The sequence below is a fragment of the Prionailurus bengalensis genome, chromosome B2, assembly GCF_016509475.1.
Source record: "Prionailurus bengalensis isolate Pbe53 chromosome B2, Fcat_Pben_1.1_paternal_pri, whole genome shotgun sequence".
Taxonomy (NCBI): Eukaryota; Metazoa; Chordata; class Mammalia; order Carnivora; family Felidae; genus Prionailurus; species Prionailurus bengalensis.
In genome coordinates, this window is record NC_057349.1 from 44,088,508 (window position 1) to 44,112,666 (window position 24,159).

General features: G+C 43.5%; 1 protein-coding gene across 1 annotated transcript; it reads left to right on the forward strand.

Annotated features, from left to right (window-relative positions):
• Nucleotides 1-15,293: 15,293 nt before the first annotated feature.
• Nucleotides 15,294-22,942, forward strand: ANKRD66 (ankyrin repeat domain 66). The gene is made up of 3 exons (XM_043591599.1): nt 15,294-15,684; nt 17,464-17,692; nt 22,248-22,942. The coding sequence occupies exons 1-3, from the start codon at nt 15,522-15,524 to the stop codon at nt 22,447-22,449; spliced, it is 594 nt and encodes a 197-aa protein (XP_043447534.1). The 5' UTR covers nt 15,294-15,521; the 3' UTR covers nt 22,450-22,942.
• The last annotated feature ends 1,217 nt before the right edge of the window (nt 22,943-24,159 follow it).

Below are 24,159 nucleotides of genomic sequence, written 5' to 3' on the forward strand. Positions count from 1 at the left end.
ATGAAATGCCTGTGCATGTGAAATGCAAGGACAGAGCAGTCACCTGGGAAACAGTCACACTGTTATCTCGTATCAGTATCTTTAAAGAAGCAGGCACTTATTTAAACCTAGCAGTAGATGAAAATTTAAATAAAACTTGATCAGCTTAACGACATTTTCCTGTACTTCCTGGGCTGACCTCCTGTGAAGCAAACTGTCCCAGAATATTCATGGAAAAGGGTACATGTGCCCTACGTACGAGATCTCTAAGGACCTCAAGACCTGATGAAGAAGCTGGAAACTCAGCATCACACCTAAAAATGTGGTGGGCTTTGAAAGCGGGTCTGGAAGGTGAGTATGAAATATTGTATTTGTTTCTTTCAGTGCCAGCCAGCTCTATGCTTTTCCCATCGTAATAAGATCAGATTCTCTGATGGGATGACAGTGGTTGGCATTTTATAGGTTAGTGCCCTGAGAAAATACCCAGTGTAGGGTTGCCAGATTTAGCAACAAAAAACAAAAAACAAAAAATAAAAACAGGATACCCAGTTAAAGGGAATTTCAGATAAACAACAAAAGCTAAAAAGCTTTATATATATGTATAAGTAGGTTCCATGGGACTTGGAAACAAATGAGCAGAGAAAGGGAATCCCAAGATGACAGCTAGGCCTAGCCTGGAAGCCAACCCATCCTGATGAAAATAATAAGCTAGAGGAGAAAATGGGATTCAATAAAACTGAAGATATGACTGGGAACTTGGAAACCCCTGAAGCTCTTAGCTGGTGACAGAATGCAAAAAAAAAAAAAAAAAAAAAATTAACAGATTGTGGGGGGAATAAGCTTAGAAATTCCCTGGCTTACACCAATGGGTTACCAAGGCATAAATAAATACAAAGCCATAGGATTTGGCTTAGTATGCCAACACACTGAGCTCACAAGATTAGGAGAATAAGGATAGAGAAAGGGGGCTTAGGCCCCCAGAATGGGGGGCGGGGAGAGAGGTGCAGAGCCCCCACGATAGAGAGGGAGGGGCAAAGGCCTCAAAATAAGGGCACAAAGGTGCCCAATACATAGGTATATGAAATAAACAAGATTAGGTATTCAGGGTGGAAGCACCCCCCAATTTAGTACTATAGCATCAGGAAGATGCTATCTTAGTACTTAGATATTAGTACTATCTTTACAGGAAGAAAGGACCAAGTTAGGTAAACAGGTAAATTGGGCTATAGACCACTGCGCTGCAGGTAAGCAGCCCAGAGCAGAGATGATTAACAAAAGAAAAGGTGCCTTGTTAATTCTGAGGTCACGTGTCCTACCTGTCCCATCCCCTGGGCTAGCTAAGATAAACAAGGGAGGTGCCTCATGTCTTCTGTAAACAACCTTCTACCTGACTGCCCAGTGTCAGGATTTTGCTTTGTATTAACCCAAACCCCTAACCCCGAATATCTTCAAGACCTCTTCCCTCACATCCACAAGTTAATGTTCACAGATTCATCGTCTCTTTGTGCACACCCATCACCATGTTTGTAAGCCTTCTGATCCTAATAAAAATGGGGCAAGTACCCTTATTTGAAGCTCTTGTCTTTTCCCGGACGTTAGCCATCTCTTGCTTTTCATCCTGCATCCTGCTCTTTTGCTGGCCGAAAGAGAACTTCAGACTTAGAGTCTATGACAAAAAAGAAAATTAATTAAATTTAAAAATTTAAAAATTATCCTTTGGATATATACCTAGTAGTGCAAAAATGTTGATTCAAAGAGGCACATGCACCCCAATGTTTATAGTAGCACTATCAACAATAGCCAAATCATGGAAGGAACTCAAATGTCCATCAACTGATGAATGGATAAAGAAGATGAATAAGGAAGATGGAACATTACTCAGTGATAAACAAGAATGAAATCTTGCCATTTGCCACAATGTGGATGTAACTAGAATATATTATGCTAAGGGAAATAAGTCAATCAGAGAAAGATAAATATCATATGATTTCACCCATATGTGAAATGAAAACAAAGCAGATGAACATAAGGGAAGGGAAGGAAAAATAAGATAAGAACAAAGAAGGAGGCAAACCATAATAGACTCTTAAATACAGAGAACAAACTGGGGGTTATTGGAGGGGTGTGGGGTGGGGTGGGGCTGAGCTAAATGGGTGATGAGCATTAAGGAGGGCACTTGTTGGGATGAGTACTGGGTGTTATAGGTAAGTGATGAATCACTACACTCTATTCCTGAAATCTTTATTAAACTGTATGTTAACTAACTTGGATTTAAATAAAATTTAAAAAATAAAATAAAATAAAAGTAGGAGCTCCAAGAGAGGAATTGTCCAGGAAAGGCCTAACGCTAGTGTGACACAGCTTACAATAGATTGATTTTGAACTACTGAGTGGTATCTAAATATAGAAACTACATTTAAACCAGAAATCCAAGAATATACCTCTCTGAATGGCCCAAAGAAAAAAATATGAGCAGTGTGCTCTATTAGACTATTGGAGACAATATTCAGATAGTCTAATAATGGGAACATTGCTTATTGGTTTTCAACTTTTAGAATCACCTTATAAACAAGCCAAAGTAGAATAAACTATGATTACACAAGAAAATGTAAATAGATTAATTTTTAAATGTAAAAATAAAGGTAGGTAGGTAGAAGGAAATAGAACTGGGGAGGAGGGTGGAGAGAAGGTTGGGTTACTAAGGGTCTCATTTTAGAAAATCGAGAGATTCTGTCTATAGTTGGTAGGACAGAAATAAAGTTCTGGATGTATAGCAATTCTGCAGAGGAGAGAACAAGTAGACAGCATGAATATACAGAAGTAATTCTATCAGGAGGCTCAGGGAAGAGAAAAGATAGGGCCGGTGTGTTTGTGCGCCAAATGCTCACTCTCTTTGTAGAAATTAGATAGATAGTGCCTAAGATGACCCACTAAGAAATAATAGTACCAGGTATTATTTTGGAAACACAGGGAGATCACCAAAAATCCAACAAGAAACACTGTTAAGATTGATTATCTGAATTAGACTGGGGTAGGGATGGAAGAGTCTGACTTTTCTGTTCTAGTACTTCTTTTCTGTTCTAGAACACCTTAACAATTTGAAGTATGTGCATGATTACATTGAATAAATATTTAAAATTTTTTAAAATAGGCATTTGTGCAAAGGAAGGCTTCACAGACAGTGGCTTTTGTGAATGAGTGGGAGGTCATCTGGAAGAAAGAAAGCAAGAGCACGTAGAATGCTGGAACAGAATGTAGAACTGTATGAGCAAAGGCACAGGGACCTAAAGGTGAATGACGTTCCTTGGGAATGTCAAGTTCCCCACTGTGGCAAGCATCAGGTGTATAGATGGGGTGGGCCAGAAGTTAAGGATGACAAGATAAGCTGGGATTACTATAAGAGTCTTCCGAGTGAGGCAATGAGGTGTAGAGTGTGAGCTCCTTAAGGACAAGAACTCTGTCATTTTTATTCCCCTGCATCCAGTACAGAGCCTAGCACACAGTAGTTGCCCTCTGGAATATTTAAATGAATGCAAAACATCGTGAGGCAATGGGAAACCATCAACATTTGTAAGCAGAGCAGTAGCATTACTGATTTTTGGAAAACAATACTGTACTAAAAAAAATTGAGATTGGAGAAATTGAAAACGGGATGAATTGGGAGGCTATGGGGTGAAAGGTGGTGATATAAACTGGGATAGTGACAGTGGGAACTGAGGTAGGAAGATCTACTTAAGGGATATCAGCAAGGTATAAAGGATAAAGCAGAGGGATGAAACCAAAATGGCCCCGAGACCTCTAGTGGGGAAACCAGGTAGATGATAGAGCCATTAATTGAGAAAGGAAAAGCAGGAAGAGGAGCAGGTTGTTGAAAGTGAGATAATAAATGCAGTTCTGTACACATTGAGTTTGAAAGACTTGAAGATGATGTTTTTAAATTGTGAGTCTTGAACCTTTAATGGCTTATTAAATGTACTTAGTGAGTTGAGACACATATTTTTGAACGAAATGAAACGTGATAGATTTCAAAGTATGTCACATGTGATAAGGTTATGTTGTTTCACAGAACAACTTTGTTCCAATCGTATACATATTCAGGTAACTGACATAGAATGCGTTTTCTACCATATGTTAAAAAATAATGTTTGAGAGCCTTTGGCCTTGGATACCAGGCAGAACGAGTGGGGGTGTGGAGTTGACTTATTCCTGTTCAACCCCTGCCTGTGCACATCTCTTTCCAGCTCTGTAGTCAGTGACTTCGCTCTGATAGCTTGAGATCAGCCATAGGGAGGGCTTCATGTCACAGAAATCAGCAAACACTACAAAATGATCCTTTCTTCCAGTGAGCTAGCACATCTGGGTGGAACCATCTCCTGGGCCGTTAGTTATGCAGGTCCGAAACTCAGTCTCAAACCTGGGCAGAAGTCATTTATTTGGAAGTGAAAACACTGAGAACTCATGGGATTGGCCATCAAGGGTTTGCAGAGAGAGCAGAGGTGGAAGAATTCTAAAGAACATCACAGTCATGGACGGTAGGGGGAGGAGAAGCTGGTGAATGAAATTGAGACAGGCTAGTCACAGTGCGGATAGAAAATGGGAAAGAGAAGCTCTGTGGAATCAAGAGAGGAAAGAGGTTTTAAAAGGTAAGTAAGACCAACACTGTTGATGAGATAGAAGGAATGAAGGCTGAGGAAAGGGTCATGAGGCTTAGCAATTAGAAAGACGTGATGACCCCTAAAACTAACAGTATCATGACTGAGGGGTGAAGTCAGAGTCTGTAAGGAGTAGAAATGCAGATGCAAAGACAATGAGTGTAGACTACTTTTAAGATAGTTGATGGAGAAGAAAAGGAAGGAGATACGGCTGTGAGTTGGGTAACAGTAAAGCATGAAGAGAGTGATAATGTGGGAGATGGTCCTGGGCTCTCCCTGAGGCTGTTTGAAGCTTTCTGAGCCCCATGGTGGCTGGAATTCACTCCTTAGTCATGGAGTCAGTCTGTCTGGTGATGTGCATTCCCGGATGATGTTTGCTCTTCCAGGAACAAGACCAGAGTGGCGGCTTATCTGGTCTTGCAAAATTAGACAGCAGATTGACCAAAGGCAGAGAAAATGAGGGAACTGATGGTAATTTGAAAAGAGATTTTTTTTTCTAGTTAAGATGAAATAATACATTCCTGTTGTTAGAAATCTAAACAAAACAGCAAACGTAGGAAGCGGGTGGGTCACGCAACCCCAACTTCACGAAGTAGGTATTTAACATTTGGTGCATATCTTCCTGACATTTTTTTCCAGACATAGTGTGGTAATTAAGAAGGCTGAGTCAGACAGAGCTGGGCTTGAATCCAGTTCTACCTTGACTAGCTCTCAAGGCCTTTGGCAACTTCCGTGCCCTTGTAACCCTTCAGTTTCCTAATCTGTAAAGCAGAAATAAGAATAGTATTTGTATCACAAGGTTGCAGTAAGAACTGAAAGGGATAATGCATGTAAATTGCTTAGGACAATACTAGGCAAGCATTTGAAATACATATGCTTGTGTATGTATGTGAACATACACATTGTACGTATATATGTACAGTAAGACCTTGGTTTGGAAGCATAATTCATTCCAGAAACGTGCTGGCAATCCAAAGCACTTGTATATCAAAGCAAATTTCCCCATAAGCAATCATGGAACGCAGACAATTCCTTCCACAACCTAAAAATACTCACACAAAAAATGATTACAATACTGTAATATAATACAAAATAATAAAGAAGATACATAATAGAAAGAGAAATAAACAGCACTTACCTTTGAAAACCTTCCTGGAGGGTGTGAGGGAGATAAGAGAGAGGAGGGTTACTGTGTAGGAGATCTTTCACTATCACTAATGGAATCACTGCTATCTATCGGCTCAGTGGAATCTTTCCCATTTTGTGCAACTTTAGCAAGGAACCTATCTAATGACGTTGGTTTTGCCTCCCTTTGAGGCTTTCGCAGAAATGTGACATTGCCTTGTCCTTAAACAGATTCACCGCTCTCACTGCTACAGCCTTATTCGGGTGGTGCTTTCCTACAGAATTTTGCACTGTTTCTCACATTTTACACATCTCCCTAATCTCATTTGAAGTGAGGGATTCAGTTCCTCTGCAGACGAGGTCGAGATATAGACTTCTTCTTCTTTTTTTTTTTTTTTTTATTTTTGGGACAGAGAGAGACAGAGCATGAACGGGGAAGGGGCAGAGAGAGAGGGAGACACAGAATCGGAAACAGGCTCCAGGCTCTGAGCCATCACCCCAGAGCCTGACGCGGGGCTCGAACTCACGGACCGCGAGATCGTGACCTGGCTGAAGTCGGACGCTTAACCGACTGCACCACCCAGGCGCCCCGAGATATAGACTTCTTATAAAATCTTGCAATTTTGGCCACTCGCATACCTTGTACATACTTCTTGACGATTTCCTTCTTAACTTCCACAGCAATCATCTCCTTCTCACCGCCTTTCTTTTCAACCTTTTTCTGCGTGGGGGCCATCGTATACACTCACACGGATGTTGACTGTGGTACAGTGTTAATAAACTCTTGTCATATACCGTATTTAATGTAACTGGCAGTAAGAGGAAAGGGTCTATATCTGCAGGCAGCCTGACCTAGAATGAAGCAAAGCATTCGTCAGCTTCCTCTTGAATGGAAAAGCAAAGGACTGTCCATAGGTGTTTCGAAGTGACGAAAAATACATTAGTGCCAGGTGTGGGCGCCTTCCAACGTTCCGAAAAATCACTGGTTTTTGCCAAACACCGCAGCCTGAGACCAAGCATCTGGGCATCCCACAATCTCACAGCGAGAGAGAAAAGAACCATTGGCTCAGTTGTGATCTTGTGACATTCGGCATCCCGTACTACCACTCGGATTGTAAGACATCACTCCTTTATCAAGTTAAAATTTATTAGAAATGTTTGCTCATCTTGCGGAACACTCGCAGAACAAGTTACTCACAATCCAAGGTTTTACTGTATGCGGGAAAGAGAATTAATATATATAAATGCACACATACATACATAACATGAATAACCAAGAAAAACTGAGAAATATTGGTGACGTGGGTGGTTTGAAAGACAAGAGAGAGGAGGGTTATTATTGCAAGCCTTTGACTCTTGGTTTTGGCTCAGGTCATGATCTCATGGTCCATGAGTTCAAGCCCGGCATTGGGCTCCATGCTGTGGGTGCAGAGCCTGCTTGGAATTCTCTCTCTCCCTCTTTCTCTGTCCCTCTCTTGCTTGCTCATGTGCTCTTTTTCTCTGTCTCTTTTTCTCTCAAAATAAATAAATACATTTTAAAAAAAGATTGATGAGTAATATCCCAAACACCTAGAATAATGCCTGATGCACAAAGGCATTCAACAAATATCTCATTTTTTCCCATCACTCCCAGATGCCAGATCACCATTCTGTCCTCCCCATTGTATTGCCTCCTCACAAGTATTGCTTTGAGAACAAAGTCTATATAGGTTTGTTGTTATCAACTTCTTTAGAATTGGAGGGAGGCAGAAGAAAATCAAATCATGGTGTTCTGAGCAGAGGTCAACAGTAAGCAGTAAATATAGAATGGAGTGACAAAACGGCCCAGCCAACCCTTGAACTTGTGGTCACTGAGCATCTCTTATATATCCTGAGTTTAGTTAGGGTGGGGAATGTGGGGGATAAGTTTAGGAATTCCCTGAACTTGCACCAATGGGTTAAGAAGGTTTAGGTTGAAAGCATCTGAGATTAGGTAAACAGAGCAGAAGCGCCCCCAACATAGTACAAAAGCAGAAAGCTGCTTTCACAGGAAGGGAGGTCCAGAATAGGTAAACAGGTAGACAGGGCCATAGACCTCAGTAGGGTGAAACTGACTGGAGTAGGGCTAATTAGCAAAAGTAAGGTGCCTTGTGGACCCATGCTCTGTCTTACCCCTAGGCAAGCTACGATAAACAGAAGGCTCTCCTTGTGCCTGTGGTAAACAACCATCGGCCCAGTGCCAGGATTTTGTTTTGTATTGACCCAAACCCCTATCACAGGATATCTTCAAAACCCCCTTTCTCTCGCACACATGAGTTAATGTTCGTGGTTTCATGGTCTCTTTCTGCACGTCCGTCATGTTTGTAGGCCTTCTGATCCTAATAAAAATAGAGCAAGGACCCTTACTTGGGGCTCTTGTCTCCTCCCAGACATTACATCCTCTCTCACATTTTAATTCTGTGTCCGCTCTCTTGCTGGACAAGAGAGAACTTCAGGCTCAAAGTCTGTGACAGGGGGAGATGGTAAGAGATGCATTAAAACACAGTGGCTGTGTGAATTAATCAAATCACATAATGTCAACGGATCGCAACATTCTCATCTCTAAATGAATTTTTGAATCACGATTTCTGAAGTCCCTTCCTGATCTAAAAATGGCTTCTATGGAGAAGATACTCAGCGGCAGTCACTTCAGCCAGAAATGCTAGTCCCAGTGCTTGAGCCAGTGTGACCAAAGGTCAATGTCTGGCCCATAGATGTTGCCGGGTGGCCTCTGTGTCCTATCACAATATAAGCAAGTGACCCTTGAGGGTAGATTATTGACATTCACCCCAGATGAAGGCATTCATTCAGTCATAATTTTTTAAAAAATTAAAATTTTGACAGAAATAGCACACAAAGCTTTATAAACATAAGATGAAGATAAATTCTGATCTTGCAACAATATCAATTCTTTGTACACTGCAAGAAGTAGACTCTGCTAATGGAATACTGAATTTGTGTAGTAAATGCTTTCAACATGGTCTGTCTTTTACTTTGGACTCTCAGCTCGAAGAAGAAAGGAACATGAGTCTTGTTCTCCACAGAGGCTAGGACAGTATATAAGGCATTCAGTAAACACATGTGGGAAGAAAGGTAGCAGAGAAATGATAGGAGAAAGAAAAAAAAAGAATGAAAGAGGGGGGAAGAGAAAGAGAGGGAGGGGGAGAGAGATAAAGGGGGGGAGGAAGAAGAAAGGAAGGAAGGAAAGGAGGGAGGGAGAGAGAGAGAAAAGGGAGACAGGAAGACCAGCATCACCATAAAGATAGGAGATGCTAGAGTAAGGGATCAAAAACGAGGAGGCCATGAGAAATTGACTGAAGGCTTTCTCCTTCCTCCACCCTGTTAGCAGGTGCTTTATCAATTATTTCAGCTACGCATCTTTTGTTGCCGTATGAGAAAAGCATCCTTTGTCGCCGTATGAGAAAAGTGTTAAAACTTCCTTTCATTGGTGAGAATTGAGTTTCAGCAAATTTAAGGGTCTTGTGCAAGATCCCAAGCTGGTTCTGAGAGTGCGGGGTGCACGTCATCTACGCCACCCCGCGGTGGTCACCGGGCAGCGTGTTTCCTTCACAGTGCCCTGTGGACTGGCAATCTGTTTTTCCACTTTCATGCATTTGGATGAAATGCTACTTGAAGAGAAGCTGTCAAGGACCACACTCAGACTACAGAAGCAGGCCAGGACCGCTGACCAGCTTCAGTGGAAGCAAAGGGGCAGTCCCCTTTCCTCCAGCAAGCACCTCCTCCCGGAGGCCTACCTTGATTGACAGGCTTTACTGAGGAAGGAGGGGCCAGTTTCCATGGTGTGAACAAAACAAACCTCTGGCCCCTAAGACGCCTGCCCGTGCTGGGTGCCTCAGATCTCAAGCAAGAGAGTAAGTATTTTTATATTACTCCTGCCTTCAGCTTTTTACACCTATTATGGATCATTCATATTATTAGAACTTATATTTACTGGCTACTTCTTTACATTTGGGCGCCTGTACCAGAAAGACAGAAATTCAGGTGCACTTCATGAAATTTATGAAGATTCATGTGATGGAAAGTTTGCTAAATTTCAGTAGTCAGTTGCAGGCTAGTGAATTGGACGTTGTCTACAATCTTTTTTTTAAAGAAAGCCTCTAGCAGTATCATTTATTTTTTAATTTATTTTTTAAAAATTTTAATGCTTATTTATTTTGGGGGGGGGGAGGGGCAGAGAGAGGGCGACACAGAATCGGAAGCAGACTCCAGGCTCTGAGTTGTCAACACAGAGCCGGAGGCGTGGCTCAAACCCACGAACCATGAGATCATGACCTGAACTGAAGTCGGAGGCTTAACCGACTGAGCCACCCAGGCACCCCCTCATTTATTGTTTTTAAACGGCTTTATTGAGCTATAATTCACATGCCATAAAATTCATTTATTTATAGTACATAATTCAGTGGTTTTTAATATATTCAAAGTTATGAAAGCGTCACTTGCCCCTGCCTAATTTTAGAACGTTTCATCACCCCCCCCCCCCCGCCCCCAAAGAAATCCTATCCCCATTAGTAGTCACTTCCTACCCCCGCCTCCTCCCAGTTCAGGCAATCAATAATCTACACTCTATCTCTGTGGATTTGCCTATCCTGGACACTTCACATAATTGGAATCTTACAATGTGTGGTCTCTTGCGCCTGGCTTCTTTCATTTAGTGTGTTTTCAAGGTCCATTCGTGTCGTATCAGGTGTCTGTACTTTATTCCTTTCCTTTGTCAAATAATGTTACATCGTATGAACTCCCACATTTTATTCATGCATTCACCTACTGAGGGACATTTGGGTTGTTTCCACTCTTGGCTATTATGAATAATGCTGCTGGAAACATGCGTGTAACAAGTTTTTGGGTGGATATATATTTTCATTTCTGTAGGTAAATAGCTAAGTGTGGAGTTACAGGTCATATGATAAGTCTATGTTTAACTTTTTGAACCACTGCCAAACTGTCTTCCAAAGCAGCTGCCCCATTTTATATCCCTACCACATCTGTGAGGGGTTCAATTTCCCCACATCCTCAGTGACACTTGACATTGTCTGTCTTTTTGATTACAGTTATTCTAGAGGGTGTGAGTGGTGCTTCAGTATGGTTTTCATTTGCATTTCCTTCATGACTAATGATGTTGAGCTAATGATGCTGAGCATTTTTTTCAGGTGCTTATTATTTTGTGCGTATCTTCATGTGCCTATTCTTTTGGAGAAACTTCTGTTTATATTCCTTGACGATTGTTAATGGAGCTTTTTTTTTTTTTATTATTGTTGAATTATAAGAGTTCTGTATGTATTCTGGATACAAATCTCTTATCAGATATATAATTTTCAAATATTTTCTCCCATATTTGCTTTTATACTTTTCCTAAGGTATTGTTTGTAGAAAAAAAAGTTTCTAATTTTGGTAAAATTCAATTTATCTGTTTGTTCTCTTTTGTTTCCTGTGCTTTTGCCGTCCTGTCTATGAACCGTTCCATTGTCTAACCCAAAGTAATGAAGATTTGCTCCCATGTTTTCTTCTAAATGTTTTAGTTTTAGGTCTTCTATAAGTCTGCAATTCATTTTAAGTTCAGTTTTGTGTGTGGCATGAGGGGAAGGATTAACTTAATTCTTGAGTATGTGAATACTCAAGCATTCGCTGTGTCAGTGTCTCTGTGTCACCGTGACTCAGCTGTGTCAGCACCATTCGGAAAGACTACGATTTTCCTGGCACCTTTGCTGAAAACCAAATGACCATAATGTAAGCGTTTATTTCTGGACTCCCAATTCTGTCCCTTTTCTCTCTCTGTATCTATTTCTATGCCACACAGTGTACTTTGTATCACACCTTTTTGGCTACTGTATCTTTACAGTACGTTTAGAAATCGGGAAGTTTGAGTCCTCCGACTGTGGTCTTTTGCAAGATTGTTTGGCCTATTCTGAGCCCTTTGTATTTCCACATGAAGTTTTAGGATCACTTCATCAATTTCTCTGCAAATAAATGTAGCTACTCATTGGAAACTTCTACTTGAATTGCAGCTTCTCTGTGGGAAGTTGTGGAATCTCCTTGGTATGAACACAAACGTGACACCAATGGAGTTGATTTAAGCCCAAACCTGGTTAAAGGTTGGCGTGAAATGTAAGCAGAGGCTTCCAGACAACTGATTCTAAAAATGGTTTGGTTTTTGTGACACCTGCAGGTCGGAAAGCCTCCAGCACTTGTTCACTATTTGATTTATCATCGATCAAATCCTCCGGTGTAAGGGTTTTCTTACTAAAACAAGCCAAAAAGAGGAAACACATCCCATGCCATCTTCTCTTACCTAACATATACTGAGCGCTCACTTCATGCAAAAAGGCACGTCCTTGTCCGACACATCTAGTGACTCTGAAGCACTTCAGGCCGAGGCCCGGGCATCTATTTTTTAAAACTCACCAGTAATTTTCACGTAGTCCTTCAGTGAGGAACAACAGCCACATCCTTACTGCTTCTCCCTTACTTCAAGTCTCTCCCCTGCCTTGTAGCCAGAGACATTGCTACCCAGTGAACTGGTAGTTGTCGTGTTGACTTGTTACAAATGCAGCCTCTCAGGTCTCCTCCTAGACCTACTGAATCAGAATCTGCATTTTAACAAGATCCCAGATGCTTTATATGGACCAGAGGTTGGTAAACTACGGTCTACGGGCCAAGTGTGGCTCGCTCCATTTTTTTAGGCATGCGGTCACCACTTATGATGATGGCTCTCGGGGGGCAAGCACGGTGAGCTTTGGAGAGCTAACTGCTCTCTAGTCTGCTCTTAGCACTTGTCCGCTGAGCTCACGTCTGTGCCTTATCCCTGCCCAGGGCCCTGCTGGTCAGCGCCTACACTTTGGGGACTCTGCTGTCGGCAGTGGGCGATAGGAATGGTCCAGCCAAGTTACCTTGCCTCCCACCAGCTGTCAACTTGAACTGATTGGGCTGTTGGAGAGGAGAGAGGGCATGCTGGGATCTGGGCATCACTGGAGTAAAGGGCAAGTGACCATCCTTTCAGCCAGACCCCTCCTCCCCGGACTGGTTGCTCTTGGCCCTGAGAATGTCTCCAGCTGAGCGTGACTGGGCACAAAGGACGCTCACCCACCACCACCGATCCTTCCCCTCCCAGGATGGCCCGCCTCTGGCAAGAGGTTTTCTCTTGTTGCATAATAGTTAGGTAACGTTAAATAATAGCCTTGAGTTTTGCCTCTTGGCCTATAAAGGCTAAGAAGTTTCATATCCAGCCCTTTATAGGAAACATTTGTGGATCCTTTGTCTGTATGTCAAAGTTCGAGCCACTTGCTTTTTGCAGAATGTGCCTCCCTCCCCACTCCCGATGCGCTGTTGTTGCCTGGGCTGGATCTTCCACTATGGCCATGCCCGAGAAGATTCTTACTCATCCTTTTGGGACTCGGCTTAGGTCACTTTTGGAAAAAAGTCCCTTTCACTTCCTAGTCCTGGGGAAATGTCCTTTCCTTCTGTCCCCAGAAAAATCACTGCCATTATAACATTTAGGACACTGCATGTTAATTATGTTACGCACTTCTCTCCCCCTCTAAGGCTGTCCTCATATTTCCGTCTACATCAGGAGATCTGATATGAGGCTCAATAATTCACATTTCTAATAAATTCCTAGGCGCTGCTGCTGCTGCTGGGGCACAATGTGTCTGGCTGACTCCAAATTCTTCTTGAGATCTCAACTGAAATGTTGAGATCAAAGAGACATTCTCACTGGCCCCACCGCAAGTGGCTCTCTCCTCATTCTTTAATTCTATTCCAACCCCTGGGGTGCCTGGGTGGCCCAGTTGGCTAAGCGTCCGACTTCGGTTCAGGTTGTGATCTCACAGTTCGTGGGTTCGAGCCCCGTGTCAGGCTCTGTGCTGACAGCTCAGAGCCTGGAGCCTGCTTCGGATTCTGTGTCTCCCTCTCTCTCCGCCCCTTCCCCACTTGCAGTCTGCCTCTCTCTCTCTCTCAAAAATAAGTAAACATTTAAAAAATTTCTATCCCAATCCCTTATTTTGTTTATATCTGTAGTTCCCAAACTTGTTGGTCTCAGGACTCCTTTACCTTATTGTTTACCTTATTAGAAATTAAAACTGAGAAAAAATTTAAATGTTTATTAAGTCACTTACAAAAATCATAACAAGCCTAATATACAATAACATAAAAATATTTTTATGAAAAATAATTACATTTTCTAAGGCAAAAGAAATGAGAAGAGTAACATTGTTTATGTATGTATGTATGTATGTAGTTGAATCCCTATAATACGTGGCTTAATAGAAGATAGGTGGGTTCTTAGATCTTCTGTATTCAGTTTGTTGTTTTGGCTGAAATATTGAAAGAAAATCTGGTTCCACATATATTGGAAAAGGGAAGAGTATTTTGTAGCCTTTTCAGATAACTGCGGATATTCTCTGATACTATGCCCAAACTGACACATGGCTGTGCTTTTTAGTGACTTGGAATCTGAAACAACCTCAGTGTATTTTTTGTCCTCTGTCTCACTAAAATCCACAGGTCTATCTTGAATGGGTCTCTTTACCCATGCATGATTTTGTAGCATCATCCACTTGTCATTTGGAAGACATCAGTTCAGGGAGTTATGCAGACTTCCCAAATGTTGACACATTTCGTTACAGAATCTTTTAAAATAACTTTTGTGAAGGCATGCAATTAAGGGTCAACATGCATAGTTCTTATTACTTTAGTTTCTTGGTTGAAACTACCTTTTCGTTTTTTTTGTTTGTTTGTTTGTTTTTAATATTTATTTATTTTTGAGACAGAGACAGAGCATGAACAGGGGAAGGGCAGAGAAAGAGGGAGACACAGAATCTGAAGCAGCTCCAGGCTCCGAGCTGTCAGCACAGTGCTGACACGGGGCTCGAACTCACGAACTGTGAGATCATGACCTGAGCTGAAGTCGGACACTTAACCGACTGAGCCACCCAGGTGCTCCCCTTTTCATTTGTTTTTGACTCTACATGTGTGATGCCACTGCCTTGCTTCATGCTGAGGCAACAGCAGCTTTGTACCTCATTGCTTTTCAACCCTCAGGGCAAATGTCGGCACAGTGAACAAGGCCAATGGCATTTTCATATTATAATGAAAATAGTTTTGACTTCATGCATCCCCTGAAAGAGTCCTAGAGATTCCTAAGCATCTGTAGACTATAGCTTGAGAACTGTCGGTTTCTGCATTAATGTTGTAGATAACTTGTAGCTGTGTTGTTTGCATGTTTACATCTACTCCATCTGAATTGGTGTGCCAATAGTATTAACTTTCTCTGGAGTCCCTTCTCTGCATTCAGTCAGTAAACTTTTCACATAGATTGTCATTGTACCCTCACAACAACTCCGGCAAGTTGTCTCCAGGTTATAGATGAGAAAGCCAAGGCGCAGCATCACACAACTAATTCAGAATCGCACCACCAGCCCTTTGGAACGGGAACTGGAGATAGCACTGGAAAGTGGTTTGAGGCCAAATAGAAAATGCCAGCCCACGAGTTCAGCCTGTATGCCTGGAGGCAGAGGGGAGCGTCGATAGATTTTAGGTAAGGGACTGGCATGTACTAACCATGGTGGCTGAGATCCAAATACACCCTCAGCAGCGCACACACATGCAAATTTGTGAGCTGAGAAAGAAAGTAAATGGTAAAGAATCCCGTGGAATCACTTACTGAGAAGAAAGAGCTGTAGAGAACTTCCTAAGGGGCATGTTTCCCTCCCCCCCCCCCCCATTATTTCAGTCATGGAATCGACCAAAATGTCAGACATGACAAAGCTCCACCAAGCTGTGGCTGTTGGGGATTACAGTTTAGTGAAAAAGATTTTGAAGAAAGGTCTCTGTGACCCAAACTACAAGGATGTGGACTGGAATGACCGAACTCCACTTCACTGGGCTGCAATCAAAGGTGAGTGGGCAGTGCCTGGGTAGAATCCATCTTTTTGTGAGGTGACCAGTCTGTGTGGGGTAGTAGAAAGAACATTTCTTGAGAGCCAAATGGAACATTTCAACCCTGGCACCACCACTTACTGGTTGTAGCACCTTCAGCAAATTATTTAATGTCTCTGGGCCTTAAGTGAGTTATCTACATAATGGAAACTGATGCTACCTTGGAATCTTGTGGTGAGGGTTCACTAAGATAATGGATGTACAGTGCCCAGCCCATAATTTGCTCTCAATTGATATTAGTCTTCTGCCCTCTTGACCTCCAACAAGAAAGGGAACATCATTGCCGAGGTCGGACGGGGACTCTGCCTTGTTCATTGCTATAACCCCCATGCCTCACATGGCTCGGTTACAGAATTCAAGGAGGATAGTAGCAAAAGCAGCCAATGGGCCTATCAAGGCCTTCAGCAATGGAACACCATGGAAGGATGTCAAGTAAGAGAGTGTTCCGTTTGCTTTTTAAAATTTTGTTTTGACTTCTATATGGAGAATGGATTGGCGGGAAGCACGACTGGATGCAGAGAAATCAGTTGGTAGAATTTTGCAGAAACTTAAGTACAAGGTGATGGTAGCTATAATGAAGCACCTTTTAGGGAACATTTGCTTTATGCTGGGCACTGTGCTGTATACATTATGTCTGTGATTTCATTTGTACTTCACAAGAACTCGCTGAGGGAGGTGATAATATTTTTAATTTCCAAACGAGGAAACTGAGCCTCACACCTTCGTTTCTCGTCTGGGATGCCGTAGTTAGCAGCTGTTATTTACTGGCAGGTATGAGCCCGCATCCGTCGTCCCCCAAAAGCCTGGGCTCTTAACTGGTGCTAACTATAAAGTCGGTGGGACTTAAAATATTTTTTATCGAGGTGTAATTAATATACAGCATTATATCAGTTTCAGATGTTCAACAACACAATGACTAAATATTTTTTATGTGTTGCTAAATGAGCACCACAGTAACTGAAGTTAAAATCTGTCACCATTTGTAGTTACCAAAAAGCTTTCTTCGGGTAAGTTTTAAGACCTGCTCTCTTGGCAGCTTTCAAATCTGCAACACAGCCTCATTAACTATAGTCACCCTGTGGTACGTTGCATCGTCGGGACTTACTTATTTGATAACTGATGTTTGTGCCTTTTGCCGGTCTTTACTCGTTTCTCCGACCCCTTACCCCCCACCTCTGGCAACCACCAGTTTGTTCACTGAACCAGGGATATTGGTGTGTTTGTGTGTGTGTGTGAGGTGTCTGTTGCTGCTGCTGTTGTTGTAGATCCCACGTACAAGTGAGATCCTAAGGTATTTCTTTTTCTCTGGCTTATTTCCACTCGGCGTAATGCCCTCAAGGCCCATCCCTGTTGTTGCAAAATGTTTGTTTTTCAATCACCATTGACACTGCCAAAAGCTGAGTGAGCCTGACCAGTGCCCTACAAGCATGAATACAGCGCCTTAGGAGGGAAAGCAAGATTCCTAGGAAGGGATTGGGGGGAAGGGAATGCCCTGGAGGGAGGGAGTAGAGGGAATAGTTGGAGGGCCCGGGCCTCTGGTAGGAGCAAGGTTCATGGGGTGAACGTGGGGCACTGAGTCCCTGGTAAGAAGGGGCAGGCGGAAGGAGAGGGAGGGTGAGGAGGGGCTTCCCAGCAAATGTCTTCCCTTCTTTTGGACAACCTAGGCTAGTTCTGGCCTCCGCGGGGGCAGAGACATTTTAATCTTAACCTCCTCCCGTTTCTTCCCGTTACATCTAAGGGCATGTGGAGGTGATGCAGCTCCTTATAGAATACGGAGCCAGGCCCTGCCTGGTGACTGATGTGGGCTGGACCCCAGCTCACTTTGCAGCTGAGTCAGGCCATGTGAGTGTGCTCAAAATTCTCCATGCATTGCATGCGGCCATCGACGCCCCTGACTTCTTTGGAGACACGCCGAAGAGGATCGCACAGATCTATGGGCAGACCGCCTGTGTGGCGTTTCTGGAGAAGTAAGTTTCCTTTATTTCCAGCTAGAGAAGTGGCAGAGAAACAGGAGCCTGTGATCAGGATATTTGCCAACTCAGTGGTCTCGGCTCCGTCCAAGGGAATGAGCAAATTCAGCTAACAGTTGTCTGAGTTGTTTTTATTAACTTTTCACAGAAATGACTAGTTTGGGGGGAAGCGACATTACTGCAGATTATGTGAAATCTATTGTTTTTGTATTATACCAAAATTATAGTTATTTTAATGACACATATTTATAATAATGTTAACAACAAACATCTCATTGTTATAATTACTATTTTAGATTGCACAAAAATTATCTCAGCTAAGAGAGGTGAGACACCAAGTTTGCCAATGGGACGTGGGACAAGATTCATGCAGCCCCTGCAGATTCCTGAAAGGTATTCATACTAGCTCTGTGACCTTGGGCAAGTTAAGCCACCTTGCTGGCTCAGTTTTCGTATTAAAAATGAACCCGGTGAATGAGGCTATCAGCTGTAAGGTCCCCTCTACCTTTTAAAATTGCTGTTCGCCTATGAATCTTCTATTCTCACACTCACCAAACATAAGGACTCTTCTAGCACTTGTTAATCTTTTCTCTCACCCACACATTCAAATGGAATTAAGTGTCAGTTATGCACGTGACAGTTACAGCTTCGGGAGGCATGGAAATAACATTTAGGAATTTATGATCCGGTTGGGTTAATCAGTAGTTCCGTACACGAGGCAGTCAAGTAACAGAATGAGGGTGGCGTTGCCTGAAAACCAAAATGAGATGCGTAGCAAATCTGACTCCAGGGCAGGGCAGTTCATGGTGGGGAGGGGGGATGACCGTGAAATCACCTTCTAAGAACTTGAAGATAAAGTTATCTTCTGTAAAGTAAAATAGTAGCTTACAATGAGGTTAGATATCTGTAGAAGGAACCAAAGAGACCTTCCCTTAAGAAGGTGTTCCACAGTAAAATATACTCAAGCAGTGCCTGGGTGGTTCAGTCTGTGAAACCCCTGGCTCTTGATTTTGGCTCAGGTCATGATCCCAGGGTGGTGGGGTCAAGCCCCGTGTTGGGCTCCGTGCTGAGCACAGAGCCTGCTTGGGATGCTCTCTCTCCTTTTCTCTCTGCCCTCTGCCACGTGTACACACGCACGTGCTCTGTCTCTCTTTCTCTATCTCAAAAATAAATAAATAAATAAATATCACGATTGAGGTGATTTGGAGGTTAAAGAGACAGAACCTTGAGTCCTGACTCGAAGACTCTTCTCCCCAATCCTGCATCATCCCCTACATTCAGTGAGCGTCATCCATGGTGGACCTCCGCATCTGCAGCATTGTTCTCTGAACTTTTAAAAACTCTTAACATATCACTATGTGAGCGTGGTGCCCTCTCTTCGTTTTGCCAGTTCCTGGATCACCACACGGGGATTTGAATGCATCAAGACCTCTCCTCATTCAGCTTCTCCTTTCCCTCCCGATCCGTCGTCTGCCGGAAGGTTCCACGATCTTCCGTCTGTCTGCCATCTGGACGCCATGATACACTGCTTCTTCCACTCTGTTCCCATGATTCTTAAGTTTCCAACCGTTTGTCCTTCTGTACCATATGACCCAGCATTCCCACCCTTGAGTCAGCGTCTGTCTTCTCCACTCCTGTGCCTGTTCTGGTGGAGAAAAGCCCACAACGACGTACACAGGCACCGTCAGACATTCCGGGATTCCTGTCTTCAGCTGAGCCCTCAGAACAGTTGGACAATCCCCTCCTTGTCCTGCTCCTTCACTGACGACTCACGTCCCCATCGTACCTCCACCTGTTCCTCAGACAGTAGGCTTTCCCCTTCATAGAGAAGATTGAAGCCAAGAGCATATGTATTTCAACCTCCTACACCTACATGTGGTATATACACCACATCCGTTGCTTCTTACCTTCCTGTCTGTCCTTCTGGGAGGAGTGTTATCTCTCCATATAGGCCCTGACCCAAATCTTTGTACCTCCTACAAGGCCATCGTTCCCAGACTCTCTGTTGCATCTCTTATCCTCTCTTCTGTGTTTTTGGCTTTTTTCCTACTCCTTCCCTTCGGTCCTCATTGGCCTTTGAACCTGTTCAAATAGATCTTACGGAACAAACACACAGACGATTAGAGGTCCCTCTACTGTCTGCTGTTTCTTTTCTCTTCCTGCATTTCTGTGCTACTTGAATGTTAATCTGTGTAATCGTCTCTCCTTCCTCACCCACCTTTGTGCTTCTTCCCCACTGTTGTATGAATCAGTGCTCATCCGGGGAGGTCCTTGTTGCTAAATGAGTGACCTCTTATCAGTTCTCATCTCCCTTAATTTGGTATTTGACTGCCCTTCTCTTTTGGCATGTCTCCTTGGATAACTTTTTATCCTCTCTGATGCTACTCTCTTCTATTTCTCCTTGTACCTATCTGATCATTTCTTCTCATGATTCTCTTGAGCTCTGATTCTCGCTTGCCTTTTAGATGCTGAAATTCCTCAGCACCTTATCGTTGGCTGTCCTCTGCTGAAGCTCTCTGCATAATCTCATCCCCTTCCTAGTGACCTGTGGGTGGATAAGCATGATACATGAGCCCAGCATAACTGAAGTGGAAGATGGGTGGTTCCTCCAAATAGCGGGGGTGGGGGTGGGGTGCTAGTACCAGGAAAAGTGGGCCTGCAGGGCTGAGCCGACAAAAACAACAACGATCAGCCACATCACGTGTCGGTCATGTTTAGGTATCATCATCTTCCATGTGGAACTTCCCTTTTGACAGTTGAAAGGGGTTAGAGAGAAGGAATCCTGGTGAAGAGGAAATTAATCTGGACCTTGAAGGATAGCTAAGGCCTGACTAATGCAGGAGGGAGAAAGATTCTTGATTTGGAGAGAAGGGCACCAAGTCAGAAGTGTGCAGAGCTTGTGCATACGTGGGAGGGAGTGGAGGGGGAGTGAAAGGATGAGTGGCCTGGCTAAGTACACCACTCATGCTAGAGAGAAGTGGAGAATAAGGTTGGGTGGGTGGGTGACCATTATGGGATGGGCGAGCAGATGAGTGTGAACTCATCCAGGCATTGAGGAGAGGAAACAGATGCTCTAGCAAAGTCCCTTCTGTAGGGGAAGAGACAGCAGGGGTGGTATGCAGCTAGGATTGGAGGCGCTCAGACCATAAGTAGGGAGGTCACTGAGGAATTTCTTAACGCCTCATGTTGCAAGTAGGTGCTCTCCTGGGCTAGGATGACGAAAAGAAAGGATATAAGAGAATTTCAGAAAAAGCCTGGACAGTATTTGACAACTTGCTGAATATCCCAGGGGTCCTAGTGAAACAATTCAACTTTTGATTCGGCTTCCTCTAAGCCGTGCATTCAACAAATATTTTGGAGCCCTACCTACCATGCCCATTGCTTTGAACTCGATACCACAAAGGATTTAAAGATAAATCAGATACAGTGTTGGCTGTCAAGTTCCCTGTGTGAGAGGAGAGATACTTGTTTACATAAATAGTGCTACTAGGGGACAGAAGGTGGCAAAGCCCAAAAAGAGCAGGGCAGAGGAAGGATGTTATGGGGTCTAAATACGGAGCGGTCACTTCTTGCTGTTAAGGGGACAAGCAGGTTTGCTATCTCCTTATTGAACTGTGCTTTTTATAAAACTTTGTACTTGAACTACTTCAAATGATACTGTTGTCTGCTTTCCTTTGTCCATGTGGGTATGATGATCTATTTGCCCATTCCTCTCTTACCTCTTCTATTGTTCCATATCTATCACCTGTCTGTATCTCGTGTAAGTATTCTTTTCACAAATCCTTCTATATACAAATAATGCATATGTGATTATGAGTACTTTTCTTTCTTTTTTAAGTGTTTCCATAATTTCAATTCTTACACAACAAGGGTGCCTGAGCGGCTCAGATGGTTAAGCACCAGCTTTGGCTCAGGGCATGATCTCTCAGTTCGTGGGTTCAAGCCCTGCGTGGGGCTCTGTGCTGACAGCTGAGCCCGGAGCCTGCTGCGGATTCTGCGTTTCCCTCTCCCATTTGCACTCTCACTCTTTCAAAAATAAGTAAACATTAAAAAATTTTTTTAATAAAAAAATAAAATCTTATGCAACAAATGTACATGGTTTTATAATTAAGGAAAAAATACAAGGGAAAAAGAAACGAAGGAAAACAGCCTCCTAGTAATATGCTGGTGGCTCTGTGAATGTGAGTCCTTCAGCATTAGCAGTGTCGTCTTCGCGCTAAGCGCCCATCCTTCTATGAACTTCCCAGTCTGGGCATGCCATTTTTCTCCACCTCAGTAGCTTCTTTAGTGTCTGAGGTCCCCGAAGCGTACACTTGGAGATGCTGGAGCTTGGCCCCCTTCTTTCCCTCCCGGACTCCTGAGGTGGCCAGGCTGTGTGCAGAGGGCTGGAAGAGACGCCCACGTCGATGCCAGCCCAGGGTCTCCTATCCGGGTACTGAGAGCCGCCATCTTGCCCACACAGGCTGTCCCATCCGGGTACTGAGAGCCGCCATCTTGCCCACACAGGCTGTCCCATCCGGGTACTGAGAGCCGCCATCTTGCCCCTCTCCAGGGCCGAGCCCGAGTGCCAGGACCATCGCCGCACTGCCAGGCAGAAGGGGCTGCCTCTGGACCAGAGGGACGAAGACTGGGATGCCAAGAAAAGGGAGCTGGAGCTGTCTCTTCCCTCCTCGAATCAAAAAACTAATAAGAAAACGATTAAAAAAATCCGAGGCCCCACCAGGCTGAGCCATCCCAAGGAGAGGAGAATGTGAGGACAGCGTTGGTGGCTCTGGCACCCATGTTTTCTGCGGAAATAGCTTTCCCTGGCACCAGACTAGGAGTGGTTAGATCTGTGCTGTCTTTACATGATTCTAGAGACCATTCTGTAAGACCATTCTGTAGACCGGCCTTCCACCGGCAGCTCATGACCTGTCATTCAACCCAAAGCCTTGCTGGGTGTTCCCTACAGGAGCTGCTGCCTCCTTGCTGATCCAAGCTGTCCACAAGTATTGCCAGAAAGGGACAAGTGTTAGCTGCTTGTGTTTGGCCACGAGTCCTTTGCACTGTCAGCACCCCATGACCCACTATATGCAATTATTGAATTACAGGGGGCAAAGAAAGAGCTCTCCCTAAGGAAACTGGATTGTTTCAATGAAAAAAAAAGTAACAATACAATTCCAATAATTTCCAACCTACTCAGTTCAGTTAATCTATGAAAAAAAAAAAAAAAAGGTATTTGTTATCACGTAAACCAAGCAAGGAGGTGAACAAATGTAGCTCCCAGTTTCCAGCTTTTTTTTTTTTCTTTGCAGAGTAGGGGCTCACAATCTCAGCATGGTCATTTGATCCATGATCACTTTCACATAAGAAAAACGGTGTGGGTGATGGACCAACTCAGTGAGCGATAACCGGAAACCCCGACAAAAATTCATTTCATCCCACATAAGAAATGAGAGGTAGCAAGCATAGCGGACCATGTGAATACAGCTCTACTTGTGCAATGTGTATTTCAGGGAATCTGAACACAGATCAGGTATTTCTAATGAAAATATTGCATCCAAACTGAGATCTGCTCTAACTGCAAAATATATACCAGTATTTGAATACTTAGAAAAAATGTAAAACAGCTCATTAATGTTATTGATTACATGTTGAAATGATAATATGTTAGATATTGAGTTAAATAAAACGTCTTACTAACATGAATTTTATCTTTTTCTATCCGCTTTTTGAAACACGTGGCTGCCAGTGGAGTGCCTGGGTGATTCAGTCCGTTAAGCGTCTGATTTTTGATTTTGTATCGGGCCTCAGGTCACGATCTCATGGCATGTGAGTTCAGTTGGAGCCCTGCATCCGGCTCCGTGCTGACAGCACACAGCCTGCTTGGGATCCTCTGCCACCTCCCCCACCCCCTTCCTTCTCTCCCCACCCCGTGCGTGTTCTCTTTCTCTCTCAAAAATAAATAAAAGCTGAAAAGAAAAAAAGAAAATATGCGACTGCTAGAATGTTTAAAATTCTGTAGGTGGCTTGCCCTTTTTTTTTTTTTTTTTTCCTCCTGACAGCACTGCAGGAGAAACCAGAAAATATTTACAGCCTCCACCGGGCAGATGGCCTGAGGCGCTCCAATTGGCTACTCTATGTTCTAGATTTACTAGCTTCTCTACCTAACTCAGTGTCTTTAAGCATCTAACGTCTTCATTACGCCTTCCTCAATTCATGTTTGTGTTAATACAGGCCGTGCTCGGTTTGAATTACCTGAAATGAACAAATGCTTGAACGTCTTATAGGAAAGTAGCATAGCTGTGGAGGGTACGCTTTCCAGTGTCTATATCCGTCCTGAGCATCAGTCCCCTTTCTCCTTGCTCAGCAATGCACCAGGGTGGCTCCCGCTCCCCTTGATCCTGTTGGTCCTCAACCAGTATGAACTTCGGAAGGCACCTGACTCAAGCTGGTCCAATAGGATTCTTCTCCCGGGAGCGTCA

Coding starts and splice junctions, on each gene's coding strand:
- ANKRD66 (XM_043591599.1), top strand. CDS start 15,522: ATGGAATCGACCAAAATGTCAGACATGACAAAGCTCCACCAAGCTGTG. Junction 15,685..17,463: donor TCACTGGGCTGCAATCAAAG/GTGAGTGGGCAG, acceptor GTTACATCTAAG/GGCATGTGGAGGTGATGCAG. Junction 17,693..22,247: donor TGTGTGGCGTTTCTGGAGAA/GTAAGTTTCCTT, acceptor GCCCCTCTCCAG/GGCCGAGCCCGAGTGCCAGG.